We start from the raw sequence: 15,005 nt of genomic DNA, 5'->3' as shown, positions 1-15,005 counted from the left end.
ATCCCAACACATGGCCTCTGCAGAGTGTGTGCATCTGTGTGCGTGAAAGTGTGTGTGTGTGTGTGTGTGTGTGTATAAGTGGCCTGATTAGGCAGGGACTCGGCCATGTGACACTGCTACACAGCTAGTTAGACTCACAACGCGCACCTCACTGTGTCACTGAGTAAATGTGTGGGCCTGAGAATGCAAAACAGGATTTTGTTTTTGAGTCACATGACATAGACAAGGCGAGAGACCGAGGGAAAAGGAGAGGGTAAGGGTGTGCGAGTGTGTGTGAGTGTGCGTGTGTGTGTGTGTGTGTGTGTGTGTGTGTGTGGGCGTATTGGAAAGGGTGAGTAATCTCTCACTTTTCATACCTCTCATGCTACACCACCAATCTTTGGATGGGTCCTTAACAGACAGAGTCAAGTACACTCATACCTAATTGTTAACGGATGCATGTGTGGCTTAGAGTGTATCTGAACATCTCTAGTGTGTGTGTTTGTGTGAGTGTGTGTGTGGCAAAACATCACAGAGCCTGTTCCAACATGGCAGACGTTTCAGACGACCCACTCCTGTTTTCATCTGCAACTCCAACTTTGTCCAAGTACGATAAACGAGCCCCACAAATTATATAAGAATTAAAAAAAAACACAAAGGAGAGAATTGCAGTGAACAAGACAAGGAAAGATGCCGCTTTCTATATTTGGCCTCGGAAAGGCCATGATATTCTTTTATGATGGTTTTTAGTTGGATGGGGAAAAACAAAAGCTGAAGAGATGCAGCAGATGTGTGAAGAAGTGAAAGACAGGGGGAACAAACACAATGAAAGAGTATGGAGAACAAAAGCGGAAATGAGGTCTGCTCAAAAAGTCAAACACTTGTCTTTGACTCACACTCGCACACATGCATGCCTATGCAAACTGAGGCGCAAACAAACAAAATAAAAACAGTGAGAGAGGTGGGAGTGTGTGTGTGCGCGCGCGAGCTCATGCTGAATACACACTGCGGTATTGGCAGAGTAAAAGGCTGAAAGATCAGGTGAATCTACAAAGACACACAGATCCGACTTTTTGCCACACTTCTTGACATTTCCACTCTGATGGGGCCGGATATAGCTTCGCTGCCTCCTCACGGCTCACAGGAACACACACAAACACGCACACTGTGAGAGTGAATAGCTGAGGACCGGGGGAGTTATTCCAGAGGGAGAAAAAGTGAATAGAATATCGGTGGGGAGAAAAACAGCGAACAGTATCCGAGCGGAGGAAATGTCCTGTGGCAGCAGCACCTCAGGCTGGCTGCACTGATCAGGAAATGCACAAAAGCACTTCACCCCACAAAGAGTTGAAAAAAGGAGGAAGTAAAAGAAGAAAGAGAAAGGGGCTGGAATCCAAAGTCAGAAAAATCTATATTGAGAAAGAACACAAAGGGACTAGAGAGTGGAAATTAAAGCACACTGAATGGATAAGGACAAGCTGTGAGAACTTGGCTGTTTCTCTTTTCTATTTGTAAATGCTCCCTTGTATTGCCCTTTCTGTTGTACTTAGCAATGTCATGCCTCCTCGGTCTCTGAATAGAAAGAGAGCGGCGACAGTGGCGACCGGTCTGCAACTGGTCAATTCATTTTGAACAGGTTCGGAGGGCCGGGTTACATTAATTACAACCAGAGGTGACTGGAGCGCACAGCTATTGATCTGCATAGATGGTTCAGGTGCAGTTGCTGAGGTGTGCGGTGAGAAGTTACCTGATGACTGAAGCACAAGGACAGAACGTGTCAATATAAATCACAACTGACCAGTGTGATTAGTGGTACAGTAAATATTCAACACTTCACTGTCTGCTAATTATGGTGCTTAATTGTTTTGAGAGCAGAGGTATAAGAGGATACAATGCTCCAAATGAATGCAATACTGTTAGTAGATGGTTCGGGTTAAATATAGAAAGATTAGGAGACGTTTAATATCAGGAGTCAACTGGAAAAACATACTTGCAAATTGATGGTGTTTGGACGACAGTTATTATTTCATAACCCTCCGTTTCAGCCTGTTTAATATCAGTTTAAAATATTAGCTTAAACCCATGTCACCTTAACACTATGGAGCATCACCTGAACATGAGGTAGAGTTCTGACTCAGACAACACCGTAAACCGTTCAAATCTAAACAGACGACCGAGAACAAAACTCTGTGGAACCGGGTCCAACATCTTTATGTAATTTACATTATGTGCAGCAGCCTACCTGCTCTTGTGGGAATTATCCTTTGAGTCCTTAGAGACACAAAGACTCCAAATATGTTATTGATAAACACTCATTAGAATTATGAATTAGTACAATGTCTTATGAGTCAATATTCAAATTGCTATATTCCTTCAAAGTCATGAAGGACTATAGATTAATTTAGTACATCATAAGGATCCAAAGTGTTACACAATGTATTTATTTGATGGCCTTTGAGTTGTATTACGTAAATTAACAGATTTGGACTATGCACAATTCTGCTTATTTCTAAATATTGACACTATATAAGACCTAAACATGTAATGGCATGATTGTGATTACCAAAAAAAACAATATATATCAGTTGTGTTATCAGCAGTATAGTGTCTGTGATTACTTGTTTGTATGCAGATGTGTATCTTTGCCTAAATGTGATTTTCTATTGTAAACAAAAATAATATACAAATAAAGAGTCCTGCTCTGTGTCCCATATCCTGATATTGATAGGAGGAATCTAATGTTGACTTTCACCTTGTTTCCTCAGGCTATCAAACGGAAAGTGATCCTCTCTTCCCGACCGTGAGGAGAAGTTTTCTGCTGCCACTCTCACCCCAGCAGCTCAACCTTCTCAACCCACAGCAGCACTTCAGCTGTGTGATAATCCTGTAAATGTTGCTGAAACAGATACACAGCCACAGTTTGTTATAATCCAAAGCGGCTCTGGTTGCTTTGCTCACCGATGCATGCGCTCAACTTTCTTACTGGAACTGGTTGCTATTTCTGTAAGTGTGCTTTCGCTTCTGTTTATAAAGACAAAGGTTAACAGTGTTTCAACAGACACTGGGCTACAATATGGCTATGTTGTTTTTGTTATTAATGGAGTATGCCACCAATTTATCTTTGTACAGTTCATGTCAGTTGATTAAAATATGCCGTGACTGGCCGGGCAACTGATCCCAGACATCAACTTGTGACTTATGTATGGTATGCATTGATATTGATTACAGGCACTTGCTTCTGTCTGCCCTAAAATAGATAGTTATGACTTTGCAAAGGGACCCCTGGGGATGGAGGCTGAGGGAGTCCAGGCCGACCCATTGATTAGGTAGAAAGGTGACCGGGGTGTACTATTGATTGTAACTGGTGGAACACGTACACCATTGCATAAAGTGGACTGAGCTTTTACAATGTGGAGAGAGCGAGAGAGGAGGAGTGAGGAGCTTTCTCATAAGCCTGTTTGCAGGGTGAAGATAGTAGGACAATGGAAAACCACAACAGCTGATAAAGTTCCAAAACGTCATGTTTCCCTGAGCCTCAGCTGCAACGCCTGTACAACTGAGACTTGGCTTAGCCACGGAAAGGGTTCAGAGAGGGAGATTTGGGGCCAGCTGAGATGCCAGCCTGTCTCCATGCTCAGCTGTGGAGATGGAAGATAAAGTCAGATACTTGTCTGATGATTAGCCAGCTCTGGGTATTAAGTGGCAAAACAAGAGGACTCGCACAATCAGAGGTTAGCGTCTCAAATATAGATTTATTCATCTGTTCTCTTTTTTTCCCATTTGACTCTCTGCAAAACAAAGCCAACCTATTAAAGCAAGTATCGAGTGGGGAAGAAAGGGTTTTAACAGGAATATTGACATCAAAGCTGCTGAGTTTTTCCTGCTGAGCAGTGGGGTTTTAATCTGGGTCAGATTCTTCTCTTGGTATCTATACAGTGAGTGACAAGTGCCGTGCCACAAATGCATATCAAAAGCTGCATCACACACACACTGTGAACAACCACCTCTGACAAACTAGGATATGTCGGTGAGATATTGGCAGTGAAATTATTAATGATGACATCATGTCCCGCCTCTGTGACACACATCAAAGGCTAACTCAGTTGGTTTTACACATAAATAAATGAACTCTGACTGTGAGGATTATGACTTATACATTATGAACCGCAAGTACGGGCATATACCGTTGGAGCTTGACCCTGGTGGGACCTGGTGGTATGGACAGGGTTTGGATCAAATTATTTAGATTATATATGGCCATGGGTCAGGTTCGGTCAAGCTGGTTAGGTTATCGACTTCTTCGTCAAAAGGGTCGGGCTTGGGTCGGGTTCTTACACAAGAAACTGAATGTCTTGGTTTGGGTCAGGCTTGGTTAGTTTTCTCACAGTTCAAGTCAGGTTTGACAGAAGATCGTGGCCTGAGTCGCACTCTTGTCCTGATCCATACTGAACCAATCGTCACAGTACTTTTTTAACTTTTGCAGTTCAAGACCCAAAAGTCAACCAGCGTAACCCTAACCCATGGCTGAGTTGAGAAGGGTTCCGGTATGGAGATGGAGCAGAGACGGCCTATCGTGCTCGCTTTGATTACATTGGGAAGTGTTCTTCTCCAATCTATATATACGACACAAGACACTCTGGACAAATTGGGAAAAGAGGATCATCATGATCAATGGCTTCCCAATTTACAAGTCAACAGCATTTAAAGAGAAAAACAGTGCAGGAAATGAACCCCTTGCTTATTTGCCAATACAGTGGAGAAAATAACCGTCCAATCAGAGCAGTTTATATGAGGCACTCAATGCTTAACGTGCCTGCGAGCTTCAGGCTCATGAGCGCCAAGAGAGCGCCCACTACTCTAAATCTTTAAGTTCCTTTAATCACAACCTATAAATGACATTCTGCAGGTGTGTGCATGTGTGCTATTAAGACCTGGCTGCAGCTCAAAGTGAACTCTGCATTTTCCACGAGACTGTATTCATGTATCAGGCGCCCTCTTGACTCTTTCTGTTTCATTTATAAACAAATAGTGGCCATCAGAGACTTGCAAGGCACCACCATGCGATGCCGTGTGGTGCCCCGCGGCCCCGTGCTCCATTCGATAAGACAGCGTGAAGCAGAAATCAATATGGATTAAAAGTCTGTAAGGAACGATGCCCTGACAACTCCTTACCACGTACAGGATAAAAACATTGCATCTGTTAAGCTGGACGGCCTATTATTCCTCCTTTTAGAGTGGAAATGAGAAATGAAAAATGAAGAGCAGGAGATAAAAAACAGGTCTGAACTGAGGGCCATTATGACACAAAAATTGCCTCATGGGGCATATCCATCAAGGTGATTAGAGTGCTGCATGGTAGGAGGCCGGAATCAGTAGCTCTTTCCACCTGCCACACCTAGACCGAGAGTCACACATGAGCACACGCAGGAATAAACACACACACACACACACACACAAGCAGTGACAAGCCTGGTGTAAGACCTCAACCCCCATGGCAGTGGTGGGCTTCCCACAGTGCTCTGCAGGCCACCAGAGATTATCTCAGCACTTGCAGACAGCCACAGAATGTTAATCCTCGGCCATCTCTTCTACTGTACTGTTAAATCTGGATCTTCCTCTCTCATCCGTCACTTTCCACCCTCTTCCTGCAATCCCCTCAAATACCCCCCCCACCCCCAACTTTTCCCAGCTTTGTCCCCATTCTATCTGTTTTTAACTCCATCCTCTCCTCCCACTAAAATCCCCTGATCCCTGGTTCCTACTGGAAAGCGACAATGCCCCAGCCGTGTTTCCCTCTTATCCTTTCTCTCCACTCCCCGGCCCAGCCCTTGCTATCATCCCCGCATTGATCTTCTCGTTCCCAAGAAAACAAAGCACCAATCAGCCTGTCATAATCACTCTGCTGGAGGAGGAAGCGCTGAACACCAAGCACAGCTGCTACATGTTGATGTAGAGACTAACAGGGCCACAAAGGGTATACAAAGTTTTTTTGTTTTTTTTTGATGAACATGTGCTGGATGTGGTCTATTTTTAAAATCTATTAAAAAAAGGGAGTATGAAGGTTTATTAACTGCACTGTTGATTCCATTCTGCTAATGATGACGCCGATTCTCATTTCTTTTTTTATTTGTATACTGGAACAATAAAGTGACAGCTGCTGGAACGGCTCCTTCTAAAAATTACACAAAAACAACCTCTGAATGATATCTGGTCTCCCGCAGCTTCCCTTCCCCATTCTGTCTGATTCACTCTCATAAAAATCGCCCTCTACCTCTCACCACAGCTCGTTCTCTTTTTACTACTTGTCCCACAGGGTTTTCCTCGGGACACTATGGCTGCTAACTTCCATAAAATAAATGCAGTGTGTGATCTGTCAGCAGTCTCCAGACTGTTACACCCGCCACATTGTGCTGTGTTTTCATACTAAACACTTTATGTTCCTCACATACCTCAGCATCTGATCCGATAAGTCCCTTTACCATGATGCATTAAGGCCTTATACTAACCACTTAAGCTTACCCCTTAAATTTCCTCTCAAATAGCTCAAAATTTAAATCGAGGTAGAAAGATTTTCTGCAATGTTTTACTTCAAAATCCGGTATCTGTGTGTCCGAGGGGATCATTGTGTGGAAAATTGGGTGAAATGGTCAAAGGCAATGTGCCATCATTTATCAGTTTGAAACTTTTCAGACTAAACATTTAGAGTTTGTTATGATGGACACGCCACAGGCTCTGCAAGGATGAAAAGGTTAACGTGCATTAATTAATATGAATTTAATTGGCTCGCATTAAAATGCTCAGCACTCGTCTTTTATACACTATTAAACACGTGATTTAATTCCCACACTGCACAGGGATGGCAGTAAAAAAAATAACCAAACAGCATTATAAAACCAGGGCCTTCCAGACAATGTAAGATCAATAAGGCTGTCCATTACAACAGAAGGTTCCCTTTATCATGGATGAAACACCCTTGACATATCATCTTTTTCATTGTACAAAATACCCACTGACTTCTGTTTGTTCACAGGAGGAGTTTGTTTTTCATTTCATATTGTGAACATGTCTGACAACACTTCAACTAGTGTGGGACTGTATTCACCAGTTCTGTAGCATGTTTTGTGTATTTCTGGTCCCTGATTCTTCTCTTGCAGCGCTCTCTTTATGTATTATGAAACTATTCAACAAACAGAGTAGTTACATGATACAGAGAAATCTGAGAGCAGAATAAAGCATCGCAAACACACTACAGATGTTGTTGTTTTTGCTGAATACTCTGTTGCAGTTTCTGATGTGTTTATTGTTGTTGCTCTTTATTTCAGTCTGACAAGTTGCTGTTTGGTAATTTTCCAATAAAAAAAGATCTGAAGACTGTGCTAATTTCCCTGCATCTTTTCTTGTATCAATGGGAAACGGATACCACGATGAAACAAGAGGGGCTGTCCACACTGAGGCTCTGTGATCATGTGCTGCACCAATGAAATGCAAACACCAGCATGCTAACGTTACTAGTTTAATGAGTTAGCATGCTAACTTGTCCATAATGATTTAAACCAACAAGCTGCCTAATCTCAACCGTGTACTTCAGCTTGGACAGTCTTTTTTTATTTTCATGGTGAACCCAGTTTTTAACCACATTTAGGTGATGTTACGGTAACTGACAACATTCTGTGTTTCTGACACCTCAGATGATGGATGAGGGAGCAGCCACATGTCCTCTACATTCACTGGTGGGTTGTTTGTCATTGTCTGGACGTGTGGCATGGATCTATGTATCCATGTAGGTTGGTAGTTCTGAAATTGTCATTATAATAATCTGTATATTGCTTAATGCCATTTTGAAAGACATTACATTCGTTTTAGACATGTACCAGCATCAGAAATGCCTATGAAATTGCCGGAAATGGGCCGGATTGGATGACTGCGAGTATGTACCAATCTGATACCACATCGTATATTGCAAAAATAAACAGCTATTTTATTTCCCCAGAAATCTCTTTTTTTTTGCCGCTTTCAAACCACAAAGCTGCGTAGCAGTGATTTCCAGTAGTGTATTTTGTGCATTATATTTTTTAGACTTATTTGTTCTTTCTCAGTTACAACTGTCAAACTAGATAGTAAAAGTAGTTTTATTGCATTCATTCTCTGTATGTGTTTGTTTTTCATAGGGTTTAACCTGAGACCATTCAGATATAATATTCAACATCACTTCCATGCAGAGTAAGTAGCAAACAGCTGCTAAAATACATCATTACATTTTTTATTTTTTTATAAATGCACTAGTAACAGAAAGGTACTTCGTATCAGCCAATATGCAAAGTTCAGTATCGGCATCCGGAGGGGCAATATTGTAACAGAACATCTCCAGTAATTTAGTTATATTAAATAAATAATTCAAAAATGTAATTTAATTATACATTTCCCTTAATGTTCAGTGCGTTTGACAATATAAAAAAATTATATCTCTATCTATGTGCATGATGGACATTTCTTTTCACCAGAACAGGGTATTCCTTATTTCAATTTCTATCCATAAGAAATAAATCTCGACAGCCTGTGGCAGCCATGCAGGGCAGCGCTTGATGGAAAGTGAGTGTTTCTGAGGAGCTGGAGACGTTCAAAATGTACCAAAATGATATAATGCTTTAATAATTCCAGAAGGGGGAGAAGAATGAGAGATTTTGATTTGTACAGTTGTCAGCCGTTAGCTTTTGATAGCTCTGTATCAGTATCAGTGAGGAACTGTCTTTTCAGCTCATTAAATAGTTTCATTGTCTGTGAATCATATATGAGTAAAATTATTTTTCTGGATCAAGTGAGCGGGAACATACGCTGGGCCTCTGACAAACATACTGTACATCCTTCTTTCACACACATATATTTTCACTTTCACATATGTATCTACTTTACACTCATATGTGGGAGTGACAATATATACTCTGGGAAAGGAGAATGTAAGTCTGAGGCCTAGAATATATTATGTACTGTTCTCCAGTGTTATACTGATATCAATTCTTACAAGGAATGTGTCAGAATACAATAAAGGTTAAGATGTTGCACTTCACAGTTATTGTGTACTGTATATGCCATATGGCAAATAAATATATTTCGGGACTTTCATTTCCAAGTTGTGAATATTTACCCACCTGGAACCAGGAGACTGTGCACATCCAATTACTGACGTGTTGCCACAGACAGAAAGTAATAAAATAAGGCATTGAGGGAAATTAGAATCTGTAAATATTAGGTGTGATAACTTTGCCTCATATTAGTAGTTTTAATTCATCCAGAAAAGAAAAGTCTTCAGATGCACATTAACCCCCAGAAAAGTGCACGTTATTACATCCACTTATCTATTTCACATGCATGTATAGGTGGGATGAAATGAGCGATATTCAGGTAACTTTTCTATTTCTACATTACTTCATTCTTGGTTTGTATGTGTGAGTTCGCCCACCTTGAATGTGTGTCCCTGTAACTGTGACGTACGGCTTCTCTCTTTCTATGCAAAAGTGTTTCAAGAAGATTAACCAGTGAATGTTTCCAAGCAGACAGCCGGTGCTCCATTATCTCCTCAGCGTGTTGCTGCCAGGTGCATGAATGTCGTCTTTTCTGTTTGCTCAAAGGCCGCAACCTCGAGTTTTAATTCTAACACGTGCATAATATGTACAAAAAAATCCTCTTGCTCGAAACATCGGGTGTACGGAAAAACTTCACCCCCTTAACATACTCAATAGTTTATTTTCCTTCCTACACACGCACAATCCAACCAATCACATCTTACTAATGAAAACAGGCGAAAGCTCCGCAGCACAACAACACAAACATTTACACTTATTCACACTCATAGAGACAAACAATCTCCAATCACAAGTAAATACGGCCGCGTTTTCAACAATGGAGGATGGTGGTGGTGGGGGGGGGGGGGGGGGAGGCGCCCTCTGGGAAATTTTCTCTGATCAAGTGCAAAGAGATTAACCAGTTGGACGTGAGCTAATGAAAAGCAGATCACAATGAAAGGAGCTCGTAAATGCAGATGAGCCATGTGAGAAAGAACAATGGCCTTGCCATGTTTCGGATAGAACACAAGAGTAATGTACAGCAAGCGGGTATTTTGACTGGCCCCCTTTTTCCTCCCCCCCGACGCTAAATCAACTTTTATCATCAGGCCTGCACAAGATAAATTGTTTCCCGTAGAGATGTGAATATCGCAACAATTACAGCATAACGTACAATCATACTTAAAAAGAAGAGAGAGAGCGAGCCTTTAAGGGATAATGTTGTCGTCTCTTAGCCGGAGCCCAGTCAGAAGATTATACATTGTGTGCCACAGCCTCTTTCATAAAACCGTCGCCTAATAGACAAAACACTTAATCACGCACATACAAAAGGGCCCAACAGCACATCAAACACGATCATGTACAGTACAAACAATGAGGCTAGAGTCAGACAGCACTTACTGATCACATAGTCTCCAAATGGATCCGCATCCTCCTCATCGTCTAGGTAAACTGGAGGAGAAAGAAATGGAGGAAGGAAAGAAAGAAAAAAACAGGGGAAAAGAAACAAATCCAAAGTATAAGATTATGACAAATCAAGACGGGGAGAATGAATGGGTGTAAAGAAAAACTACAAACAGGATGGACAAATGGCTTTGACTCTAGTACTGAAATATAAATCAACGGGAATTTGAACAATCAAGCCCCTTTTTCTCCTCCTCATTCTCGCTCCCAGCCTTGTACCTCCAGCCTTCATTAGGAGGCAAAGCGCTGACCGTTATGATCACTCATAATTGGCTGGAGAATTCTCAATTTGCTCTCCCCGGCTCCTTCTCCCGCTCCCTCCCTTTGTGAGGCAGGTCTGGAGGTGGCATGAGGGGCCATTACGGCTCACTAAATCCCCTATTAGGACGGAAGCGCAGTCGTCAGCTAGTTACAAGTCCAATGCCGGCGATATCTCAGCGCTCCTGTGACTCTTATACCTGACAGTAATGCCGTCTGTACGGGTGTGCCCTCGCTGCGAAGGCTACCACTGCGGCCTGCTTACACCGCCGAGCACACACAATAACCCGTCTCATGAATGCCGCACGCCCCTCATCTCTCCCTCTCCATTTATTCACCGCTTATGTTTCCCCCTTCTTCTCCTCTTCTCGCTATCACTCCAGACTCCCTCTCCCTTTAATGTGAGTTAGCATCCATCTACTGAGATCAATATCCCAGGGCTTTTATTAAACACTGCTCCTCTGCATCTGTGTGTGCACGCACTTGCCCGCCCGCCCGCCCGCCCGCCTGCCTGTGTGTGTGTGTGTGTGCGCGTCTGCGTTAGTGTGTCTTTTTTAGTCTTTGCTGCAATATCAACTCTGGTCCAACAATGTCTTTATTGAGTCAGAGATGCACAACAAAAACTGTGAATATTTATTTTTCTTATTCCTCACTGTGTGCGTGTGCATGACGGCTGCGCTCACTATTCTGACTACCCCAATCTTTATTGATCCCAGCTGCAAAGCTTTCTTTCAAACCCTCGCCCTTCCATACAGATACATGCCAGCACGTCTGAAAGTATGTCCTGCACAACTCCCTTCATTCCAGCATCGTGCTGTATGGACAAAAAGTCCTTGAACCAGTGGGTGAAGTAAAGAGGTATACATGCACGCTCACAAACACACACACACACACACACAAACACACACTCACTCACAGCCGTGTGTGTTTGTGAAAGCGAGCTGTCAGTGCTGCTCTCACACACCATTCATCACAAGCTACTAATTCTGTTAGACCATTGTCGAGCCTTTCGCACCCCACGTTGCTCTCTGAAAACTCAATCAGAAGCTAATGCCCTCAACCCTCCTAACACACATTCCGGCTCTCACTCCAAGTTTCCCACTCGCGCACACACTCCCAGAGACCCCGAGGGGACGGCAGTGGTCTTGGGGGACCCCGCCAGTCCCACTCCATAAGTGTTTGCTGGATTTGATGGACAGGAGCGACGTGGACCGAGTTGCTGGTAACGATGGAAAGAAGAGGTATGAAAAAAGAACGAAAGATAAAATATATATTTTGTGTACTAAAGCATAGATCACTTTTTATTCAGAAACAAAATGATCATAATTAAACATTATCCTAATCTACCGTGATTACGATACAGATCCTTTCAGAGTCGGACTCTCCAAAGTTTCAAAAAGGCCCAATGTGCTGACGTGAATGGGTTTGATTTGGTTTGAAAGAGGACAGAGTGGGTGCAGGCACTCTGCCACCTGTGCTGGCAGATTTGATTAGTTAATCAGGAATCACTTTGCCCAACGCAGATTTTATAAAGTATAATTAAAGCTCCAACTGCAGATGTTTTAATGAATTAAAAAAAAGAAATCTGCATTGTATAAAAAAAAAATCCATAAAGTTGAAACTGCATATATATATAAATATAAATATATTCACAGAGAAAAAGCTTTGAGGAGCATGGGAAAAACAAGAAGGACCTGATCTGGGGGAAACCAGGGAGTCGAGCACGCCCAGACGGTGGCCCGGGTAGGCAGAAAGGCCAGACTAAATTTAGCGCCACCTTTTCATTTTCTAATTACGAGATTAATACTCCCTGTCACATACGTCACAATACCACCCAGTGATTTATTATCCAGCTGACCAGATGGAGAGATTGAGCCAGAGGGAGGGAGGAGGACAGTGACGGTGTCTGCGAGCAGCTAATCAACGTGGGCCGGGCCTCGACTGCGCAGTGAGCAAGCAGCCGCGTGTCAGTGTTTATAAAGTCAGCCGTATGAGTAGAGCCGAGATTTATTGACGGGAAACAATGTTGAAGTTGAATAAGATTCGGCCTGTTTCCTTAACAGACTGCTATTTAATGAGGGAAACACAGCAGCATATGGACCCACACACACAAGCACGTGGGGAGCACCGGACTATGGATTGTGGCAATAAAGTCGGTGCTGGGCTTCAGGTTTAAATCAATGTCAGAGCCTGATCTTATTTCATCTAATGCATGTTTTAATCATTCCCCCTCCTGATCAATTCAGGTTGGATGCAACCATCAGCCGCTGCCGTGGGAATTTACGAGCGCTTCTATTTTCTTGCCCGTGTTTCCAGACGGACATTTTACGAGGCAGTGCACAGTGCGACAGTAAATCTCTTCCTTCACTTTGCCAAAATGAAACCCCCCCAACACGGCTCTCTATGCTCATATTTGTATGTCTCACTGTGTTGCTTGTGCAAATGAAACGTGTACCGGCTCTGCCAAGTCAACGTTCTAGTCTCTTTATTTTAATAGTGTCTGGAAGGGCCAATAAAAGCCGAGCGTCTTTATTCAATACTCGACAATAAAGCGCGATGTAGGGAAACTTTGAAACCCCTGAGTTGCATTTAGAAAACTAATTTAACAGGCTTTATATACTTGTTGGTAATTGGAATTTAGCAGTAAATGAAAAAAAAAACAAAAAAAAACATCAGAGCTTTAATTTAGGAACTGATTCACCAGATGCCAGAGATCTGCAAATGAAACAGTGAACAGGTGAAGCACATTTCTGAGAGAGGGGAAATTGTGAAAACTCAAATAAGCTTCCACTGTAAATGTGTTGTTCTGATGAGGTGAAATGAAAAATAGGATAAATCAGTGGTTCGTTAAAAGATTTGACAAAAAACTATTTGTCAATGCATGTGTACATGTGGGAATAGGGATGGACCATAAATCTATATTGTTGTACATCAGCTACCAGTTAAATCATCGAGTGATAATGGGGTCAAATTATCAAATTAATGATTTTCCTTGAAAAGATACAAATAATACAACAAATGCTCTGTTTATATTGTCATGGATGACATCTAAACAATCTCCATGACAACTGCAGAAACGCATGCATTGATATAGATGGTTAGATTCTATTTGTATCCTTTAGTCTGACAATTGTAAAAAAGTTGAATTTCAACCAAAGTGAGGTTAATTTGTTTATTTGTATTTCTGATTAACATTGTGTACATATGTAGAAATATTGATATTAGGAAACAAATGTGTAATGCAATATGTTTGACATATTTCCCTTTCTCACACACACACACACATCCCCCCCCCACACACACACACACCCTTGAGCTCTGACCTGATAACTCATAAAAAAAACAACTCAAACACAAGGTGCATTCAAAGTTCTCTATACCAATTATATGAGTTCTGCTTGTTTACATTAGGTGGTATGTACTGCTAATTGTGTTGAGACTAGCGGAGGCACCAGGCAGCGTGAAAGACTTCCATCTATCTGAAGGTTCACACTCTTTAATTTGTTATCGACTCAGGTTTAGTGTTGTTTGTTTTTCCCAATCAAACTATTTAGAAAAAAGTACATGTATTTTAGCAACCTGGAATAGGGGAAGAGACTTGTTCCAATTTCGAACTGATTTTGGAATCCATTTGTAGTTCATTACTGATCATTACTGCTGTTGTAAACTAAATAATTATTAATTGCAAGACGAAATAGACGAGATTATAGTTTGGGAGGTGACCATCTGCAGTCAGTTGTTCTTTTGACATAAAATAAAACCTCGCATATGCACAGAGACACAAATAGTACTCTCCCTGAGGTCTGGGATGTCTGTCACCATTTCCCTGGGCTTTCTATTTTGGTAGTGAATCCTGCAGTAGGCCACTCGCGCACATCCATCCACGTGTACGCTCCTGCCCTGAAGGGGAACCCTAGACCCTCAAAGTGACACCTGTCAGTCATCGTGGGAGGCCGCGCTGACAGGAGCATAACGAGGGACGGCAAGCGGCGCAGCGTGAGCGAGGAGAAGACAGAGGAAGAGGCTTGGTAGATGAAGAAGAAAGGTGGGAGAGGAGGGAGATGAAGAGGAGGAGGAGGAGGAGAAGCAAGTGGAGGTGAGACTTCTGAGGCTTGTTAGAGACGCAGCGAGATGAGAGCGGTGCAGTGAGCCGTTTGGTGTTTTAGCACGTCACCGTCTTCTTGATTTGTTAGCATGTGTTTATGATGTTGTTTCTCTGTCTGCCTCTGTCAATCTCTATTATTA

The 15,005-nt window shown here is 42.3% G+C and overlaps 1 protein-coding gene across 1 annotated transcript in view; it reads right to left on the bottom strand.

The window, feature by feature from the left end:
• Positions 1-5,348: 5,348 nt before the first annotated feature.
• The window catches only part of LOC133959238 (teneurin-2-like), an 82,804-nt gene continuing 73,147 nt past the window's right edge, over positions 5,349-15,005 (bottom strand). Inside the window, exons 4-5 of the mRNA XM_062394357.1 lie at positions 10,440-10,490; positions 5,349-5,374 (exon numbers count right to left, since the gene is read on the bottom strand). Coding sequence (XP_062250341.1) covers positions 5,349-5,374; positions 10,440-10,490 — 77 coding nt within the window. The remainder of the gene's footprint in view (positions 5,375-10,439; positions 10,491-15,005) is intronic.

Source organism: Platichthys flesus, chromosome 8 (assembly GCF_949316205.1).
Source record: "Platichthys flesus chromosome 8, fPlaFle2.1, whole genome shotgun sequence".
Classification (NCBI taxonomy): domain Eukaryota; kingdom Metazoa; phylum Chordata; class Actinopteri; order Pleuronectiformes; family Pleuronectidae; genus Platichthys; species Platichthys flesus.
The sequence above is the reverse complement of the archived record's forward strand: the minus strand, read 5'-3'. Positions and strand labels throughout refer to the sequence as shown.